Source organism: Arachis hypogaea, chromosome 2 (assembly GCF_003086295.3).
Source record: "Arachis hypogaea cultivar Tifrunner chromosome 2, arahy.Tifrunner.gnm2.J5K5, whole genome shotgun sequence".
Taxonomy (NCBI): Eukaryota; Viridiplantae; Streptophyta; class Magnoliopsida; order Fabales; family Fabaceae; genus Arachis; species Arachis hypogaea.
The window spans coordinates 86,082,635-86,090,560 of NC_092037.1; the positions used below are offsets into that span (position 1 = coordinate 86,082,635).

Here is a 7,926-nt window from a genome sequence, read left to right on the forward strand (position 1 = left end):
TCAATCAAGGATAATTCATAAAGGAGGGTTTTTAACACTGGAAGAAGCAAAGGAATCTTTCAGGGAATATGAAGCTCTTCATCCAGAGCAAACCCTAAAAAGAGCAGATAAAGCTCCAATTCAAACCCAGAGAACAGGAATAATAAGAAGCATTCCTACAAGGGCCGAAATCAAGAAAAAGAAAAGGGTCTGTAGATCAAATCTCAGAGAAACCCTTAACATAGTCCTAAATTGGACTGAAGAAAAAAGGGCAATCTTGGGATATTATCCTATTGCCAAAGAACAGCTAACAAAGCTGGTTATATTTCCAGAGGCTTCCCCATCTGACACCTATCAGTTTTTCCAGTATGGATTAATTGATATAATTTTAATTTTTAATGATTTGAAAATTATTAGTGAGTTTCCTGCAGGATTTATTGATGCAGTAAAGAGATTTAAAAATATGATTGACAACGTAAATCCAAGGGATATATCCCTAAAATTTACGAATAGTCAACCTATTTTTAATGAAGAAGAGGAATGCTTGGTTCCAGCACATCAAGTAATCTTCATGTCCGTCTTCCCAGGAAATTTTCAACCAATTGATCAAGTTCAAGATTTAACAATCTACAGTCATGAAGGAAGACTAGCCAGCACACTAGCAAGGGTCTTCGAAAGAACTCAAAAGATAACAAGGGAATCTCACACAAGAATCAATTATAAAAGCAGAAATACTTTGCTTGTGTCCAGTAAAAGGAATGAAATTGAAGAAAGAGAGATGAGACTCTTAGTGGAATTTGAATCAGCATTCTACAACTTATCTGGACTCTTAGAAAAGCTCCCCGAAGGGATAAAGAGGAATCTCTGCTATTTGATAAAAGACAGAGAAGACCACAAGTGCCAGCTATGTGTCTCAGAGTTATCTGAAGAAAGCATTAATGAAACGGAATCAACCCACATGATAAAGGAAGGAGACAACGCATCTGAAGGCCACATAATGAAAGAAGAGGACAGCACATCTGAAGCATCTCTCAACATTATTGCATAGTGACGTAAGCGCTTAGGTCATAGAGCACCAACAATGTAGCTGGTGCAAGATAATAAACAATGACGTAAGCAATGACGTCATAAGAAGGGTAAGGATGGGAATTGTCCATCAGACCCAACCATTATAAATAGGTTGCTAAGGCAATTGTAGAGATCATCAAACAATAGAAAGCAGAAGGCTAAGAGTACTCATATGCTAGGAGAGCAAGGAGGAAGCGGCCGAGGCGATTCTATAGTTTGAAGAAGAATTCCCTTAGGAAAAACCAATTCTAAACTCCCCTATGGGGTTAGTATCTACAATCTCCCCTCTAGAGATAAAAACATCTTATGTAAAATATTCTAAATAAAGGAAGTTTTTCTCCAGAAAGGTACGCCTTTATCTTAATCTCATAGTTATGAATTATTTAGAAGGTTTAGAATTAACTGAAGAATCTGATTATTATAGATTATCTGCCTTATTAGATAATGAAAAACAGGCTGTTCTAAAAACAGAATTAAATCTCAAATCAAATGAAAATTTTAATAAACAAAATCTTTTAAAAGAAGTTTTTAATAGAAAAAATATAATATACTATGGAAAAATTCAACTTGAAGCCCCTATAAAGATAAAATCTGCTAATGGAGAACTTGAAATAGCTTTGATAAATGATGAAGAATTGAGTAAACAGATTGAGAAAATTAAGGATCAACAAAAAAGATCTAAAATTGGATGGATTCATATTAGTACTATACAAGTCTTAATCAAATCCACATATATGAAAGGAATTAATTCACCGATAAGCTTAGCAATCTGTGACAAAAGAATTACTGATGACCCAATAGATCAAATAATTGGAATTGTTCATGGAAACTTGGCAAACGTAAATGTTAAATTCAATGCCCATCTTGGATATGCTATACCTTTATCAATTGAAAATCTTGGAAGATCTATATGTTTGGCTTATAAATTTCACCGAAAGAATCTAATGGAACAAGACGATGAACCATTTTCAATTACATATGCAATAAATTATGCTTTAACAAATAGCCATCATAGTATAATATTTAAAAACAGAGAGAGAATTTATGTCGATGAATTATTTCAGAAAATTGTAAAAACAGAAATACCAAAATATAAAGCTATTGAAAACCCAGTTCTTTTACTAAAAGAACCATTAGGAAAATTAGTTTCATCGAATTTTCAAATAAGAGAATCCAAAATTAATAGCCCTTTAAGTTTATCTAAGTTAAAGATTAAAGAAGAAAATTCTGAAATAAAAGAATTAACAAAAAAGGTTGAAAAATTAAATGAAACCCTAAACACTAAGTTATGACAATAAATAAAGAGAAAATATATGTAACCTATCAAGATAAGAAACAAGAGCTCTTTGAAAGAGAAAATCGGTTGAATTATTTACAGTTTTCTGAAATAAATCACAGAGCATTTGAAGCTCTAAAAATAATCTATGACAAATTGAAAGGAGAAGTTGAAGAGTTAGAAAAATTAATAGAATCTCTAGAAAATAGTGATGAATCGATGATAGAATTTGCAGAAATTCTAAGATAAATAATGAAGTATACAAAGATTGAAAGACCAGAAAGCAAAATAAAAAGAAAAAGGGCGAAAAAATTAAAAAGTAAAATAAAGGAGTATAAAAGGGAATTAAATAATCTTCAGTTCGAAATTAATGACCTTATAATAAAAAGGATAGAAATAAGAACAAATATAAACAAGTTGGAGCTAAACTTAAAAAATTTATAAATGCCTGGAACACCATATTATGACTTAAAAGAATTAAAGCTGTTGAAAGAAAAAATGGAGAATGAAGTTGAAAAATTAAAAAGATATTTAGAAACAACAGAAAGTGTAGAAATAAAAGAAGTTTTGGAGGATTTGAAAAATTATATTAAAGAAAAAGATAAACAGATAAAAGATTTTATATACAATAATCAAAGCAAAAAAGAATATTATAAACTAAAACAAGATTGAAAAACTATAAAAATGAAATCAGAATTAGTAATAGTAGAAATGCTCAATACTTTTGATTATAAAGTACCACCAACTAAATCTATACAAATCATAAATTTATCGAAGCAAAATATGAAGAGTTAATAATTTTGAAAAAGAAATTACATTTTAAAAATTGATATCAGAGCCAAGTTAACGATTAAGAGTAACACTTTTTCTTTAAACAACATTTTTAATGACACGCTTTTTCAGTCACAAAAAGACAAAAATCTGTATATATCCATCTGTACACTAGATGGACCCTTATTATTATTGTATTCAATATGGAACTCCACCTGCCCATAATTGAAGGGTGAAGCATTCTAATAAGGTTTTTTTTACCAATCTACCACTGATTTTAGAATTCATTACTAAATTATTATTATTTTAAAATATATTACCGAATTGTTACCCTTTTGTCATAGGATTCAAACACAAAAATTGATGGATAAAAAACAATTTGACTATCATTAAATCAGGCTACTTCTTATATATATTATGTTTTATTTTTAAATATATTATATTTGTTTAGTTTTTATTTTATTTTATATTCACTTTATTAATTATTTTTTAATCATACAAAATTATTAAAATAAATATTAAATTTTATCAAAAGTCTATAAATTAACTTTTTAAGATTAATAAAAGTAGGATAAAATATATTTTTTATCACTAAAATTTGTTAAAAAATTTCAAAAATACTTCAAAGTTTTATTTTGTTTCAATTTTGTCCCAAAAATTTTTGATTTGCATCAAATATATCATTGACAACTAAATTTTAAAAAATTTAGGACTAATTCAATAATAATGTATCATAAATATGTTTGATTTTTTGTGTTAAAAATTGTTCTTGTGAAGTTATTTTTAAATTGGTCATAATTTTTTTAAAAAATTAACCGTTAGGGATAAATTTGATGCAAATCTAAAACTTAGGACAAAATTGAAATAAAATAAAATTTAGGAATATTTTAAAAACTTTTAACAAACTTTAAAGATAAAAATATATACTTTATCTATAAAAGTATTTTTGTTTACTTTTTATAAATATTTAGTAAAAGTTTATTTTAAAAAAATTTTATAATTAAAAAATAGTTATTTTAAGAAAGAGTGAATAGAATAAAAATAAAAATTAAATAAATACAAAATAATATTCAATTGAATGTTTTAGATTATATATTAATTAAAAAATATAATATATGGTTATGTAATATATTTTTAAAAAAACATAATATATAACAAAAAGCAGTTTGGTTTAGTGGTGATTAAGCTGCTCTTATCCTTTAAGTCTCCTATTTAAATCCATGTGACAATTTGATAATTAATTCTAGAAATAATGACAAATAGGTAAAAGAGCATTCTAAAAAAATAAGTCAGTTTTTATTGTGCTTCAAAAATTATTTCACCCGTTTTAAAATAATTATCAATTTCTTTAAAATTGTATATTGAGTTAATGCATCTAAACAATATATCATTTTAAATGTATTACTTCTTTAACATGTCATTTTAAATCGTAATTTGTTAATAGAGATATCACAATCCGCCAAAACCAAACGGTGTCAAAAGTCAAAACCCAAATCTGGCCACTACGCCCATTTTTTCAACAATCCAACATGGCACACAAATTACCTTATTTCCTTCGATATAGTCAAGGATTGAAACTTAAAACAATATACCATCGTCATTTTATACTGTCAACCCTTACCTTTGAAAACAAAAAACACTTGAAAAACAGAATATGATGATCCAATAGAATAGAGCTCAAGTACAATGCAAGAAACAGATCATTATAAATATAAATAAATAAGTGCCATGTTCCTTCAAATATGGGTCATCTTCACTTGCTGGTGCTGTTAGATTCCTTGACAATTGTTACAGGGCAAGGAGCATGGGTTGCTACAAAGTTGCTGACACTTCCCAATATGATCCTGTATATTATTGTTTCAGGTTCACAAAAATAAATGTCAATGAATATTGTAATCAATAGGTATGATTATTCAAATTCTCATCAGTCTTATAATCACAATTCAATATGTTAGGAGAAAACAATAAAAATTAAAACAATAATGCTAGGGAACCAACTCTGTATAAGTCAAGAATCAGCCAACTGGTAAACCAGAGGCACCGGTGACTTTAACCGGATTTTGCTACTGATAGGTACACGGATGTTTCTTTTTCTTGTAAATTGGATGGTTTTGGATATGATTTCTATGTTTCATGTGTTACGCATTAATAAAACATAATTTATATGGAACCAACTAATTAATGATCAAAGCATCTGTTCCGTGATTCTCTCCTATCACTAGCGTATCTTCCCTCATGTTTTGAACGTGGTCAACAATAATTTAAAAAACAAATTAAATTATAAATTAATAAAATTAATTATAATTAATTATGTTGTTCCATTCTTAACTGATTATTAGTTGGTTCCATATACTTTTCCAAATTCAAAATAGATCAAAACTGAAAGATGTTGCTCGCCCAAAAGCAAAAATAGAGTCAAATTAAAAAGCCTATTAATAATTTAGAATTTTAATACATTAATTTAATGTATTTAAACAAATTATGTTTAAATACAATAAATTAAATGCACTAGCATTTGAAAGTAAAAAATATTTTAAAACAATTTGAGATCAAGTAGTAATAAATATCAAATTGATTAAATATCTTCTCTTTCTCAAAATAAATGTCATTTTAATTTTTAGGTTTATTGAAGAATTAGTATAGTTAGGTACCTTCTAATTTTAGATACATTAGGCACAGAAATACTTTATAAACAAAAGAGGAAGCTACAAAAAACTAGGAGGAAAAACCTATGCATGATTTCCATTGCTGTAATAATTCTCATTCCAGTGGAGTCTAAAGAGTTTAAATCAAGAGTATTCAAAAATAAAAGAAAAACAAGGAGGAAAAAATTAAAAAAAAATAAAAAAATAAAAAAATAAATAAGGAAAGAAAAGGAAGAAGTAGGAACCTTTTGATTGTGCTGAGACCCCTGCTTCCCATAACAATAGAATCCAGCTTCAGATCTTCAACAGCATCCAAAAGTTTCTCTCTGGCATCACCATAGTACAACTTTGTAACAATGTTCACCTAAATCAAATGAAATTGCATTCATAATTTGCCAAAAACATGTGCATCCCATTAACAATCAATGTCCTAAAATTGATTTTAGAAAAAAAAAATAAGGAACCTCTTTTTGTCTGGAAGCAGTGTCAAGCAAATCAAGAACCTCAATATCAATTTGGACACCATACTTTTTCATAACCTCTGGCTCTCTAAACTCTTTCAAAGGAATAAGAGCTTCAAAAAAAAAAAAGGGATCATAGTCAAAATCAGATTAGATTAGATTAGATCAGATCATAAGAGAACAAAGAAGAACATTAGGGTACTCACGAGAACCAGATTTGGCCCAAAGCTTGGTGCGAGATTCATCAAGATCATTAGGGTTAATGTGGATTATATAAAAGGTGTCACCTTTATCAGCCAAATTCTCAAGTGCCCAACTTAGAGCATTCTTGCTGCTATTGGAAAAGTCCATAGCCACACCAATTTTCCTATCTTTCACCATGATGATATCTTTCTTAGGTTCTCAACTTGTGTACAAACAAAGTCGAACAAATAACAAACAGCTTCAAAGGATGAGTGGAACTTGGTTTAATGAAACATGAGATTCTAAACCTAAGATAGCTTCAAGAGAGAAGTAGAGTTTTGTTGCAGATAGCATAAGATGGCGAATTTTATTTACAGTTCCATGGGGACAGAGATATATAGTATATTCGTTAAAAATATTTGTTTAACACATGTAAAAGAAAAAAAAAATCGAATTTCAATATTTATTTCAAGTTGGATTATATTTCTTACATTGTAAAGTATTTAATTTAATAATTTAATTTTGATGTATTATTAATATAAAATTATTTTATATGTATATCTAATTTTATAATATTACATTAATAAAAATAATATTATATTAATAAAATTAATTATTTTTTATATTAATTATATGAATAATTATTTAAAAAAATAGTTATGATTATACAGCTGTGTAAATTATTGAATAAAAATTAAAATTTTAATTAAATTTATTTGTCTGTATGCAATATGTTCTGATATTAGTGAAAAAATTTAAAATTCAATTAATGTTATTTTAAAAATTATATAAATACAAATATTTGATTATATAAAGGCATAAAACTTTTGATACTTTAAACTCTTAAGAAATAAGGAGTTATTATGTCTCGGATTTGGTTAGTGAGAAACAACACAATAGAAACGTATGAGTTAAGCTTCAAGAAGATGAAAACATATGGTACTGAGACAGACAGACCAACAGAGAATATAATCTAATTAAGAAAAGGGACAAAATCGGATAGTGATTTAAATATTCAAAGAGATAAAATAAAATATTATTTAAAAATTATTAATTTATTTTAATATATTTTGATTTTTATTTATTTAATTATTAAATTAAATTTTATGTTTATATGTTTTAGAATTTTTTAATATTAAAATGGAAATAAAAATTTAAAAAATAAGTTAAAATTGAATATAAAATTCTACTTTTACTTAATTTTTTGATATAACGAAAAAAAAAGAATTTTTCAACTTAATTTGCTCACGTTATAGTTTAAAAATTAAATTAAAAGAAATTCTCCAACTTTTTACCTAATTTTCTATACAACAAGAGATAAATTTACTTAACTTTACTTGTTTATGTCATAGTCGCAAAACCAAAAAAAATACTTTAGCATCTTTAATTATTTAACACTATAACTACAATAGCTAATAAAATATTTGTAATTTTTTATTAAATTAAAAAAAATCTTAAATTTTATAAATAAAAAATTTAATCTAATAGTTAAATAAATAAAAAATTAAAATATATCAAAATAAATTAATAAATTTTAAATAAT

The 7,926-nt window shown here is 26.5% G+C and overlaps 1 protein-coding gene across 1 annotated transcript; it reads right to left on the reverse strand.

Moving 5' to 3' along the window:
- Nucleotides 1–4,624: 4,624 nt before the first annotated feature.
- On the reverse strand, nucleotides 4,625–6,789 carry LOC112748910 (universal stress protein PHOS32). Its single transcript, XM_025797169.2, has 4 exons — nucleotides 6,407–6,789; nucleotides 6,204–6,313; nucleotides 5,985–6,103; nucleotides 4,625–4,938 (listed from the first exon to the last, which is right to left on the reverse strand). The coding sequence occupies exons 1-4, from the start codon at nucleotides 6,579–6,581 to the stop codon at nucleotides 4,848–4,850; spliced, it is 495 nt and encodes a 164-aa protein (XP_025652954.1). The 5' UTR covers nucleotides 6,582–6,789; the 3' UTR covers nucleotides 4,625–4,847.
- Between the last annotated feature and the right edge of the window lie 1,137 nt (nucleotides 6,790–7,926).

Coding starts and splice junctions, on each gene's coding strand:
- LOC112748910 (XM_025797169.2), bottom strand. CDS start 6,581: ATGGTGAAAGATAGGAAAATTGGTGTGGCTATGGACTTTTCCAATAGC. Junction 6,314..6,406: donor TTGGGCCAAATCTGGTTCTC/GTGAGTACCCTA, acceptor TTTTTTTTGAAG/CTCTTATTCCTTTGAAAGAG. Junction 6,104..6,203: donor CTGCTTCCAGACAAAAAGAG/GTTCCTTATTTT, acceptor CATTTGATTTAG/GTGAACATTGTTACAAAGTT.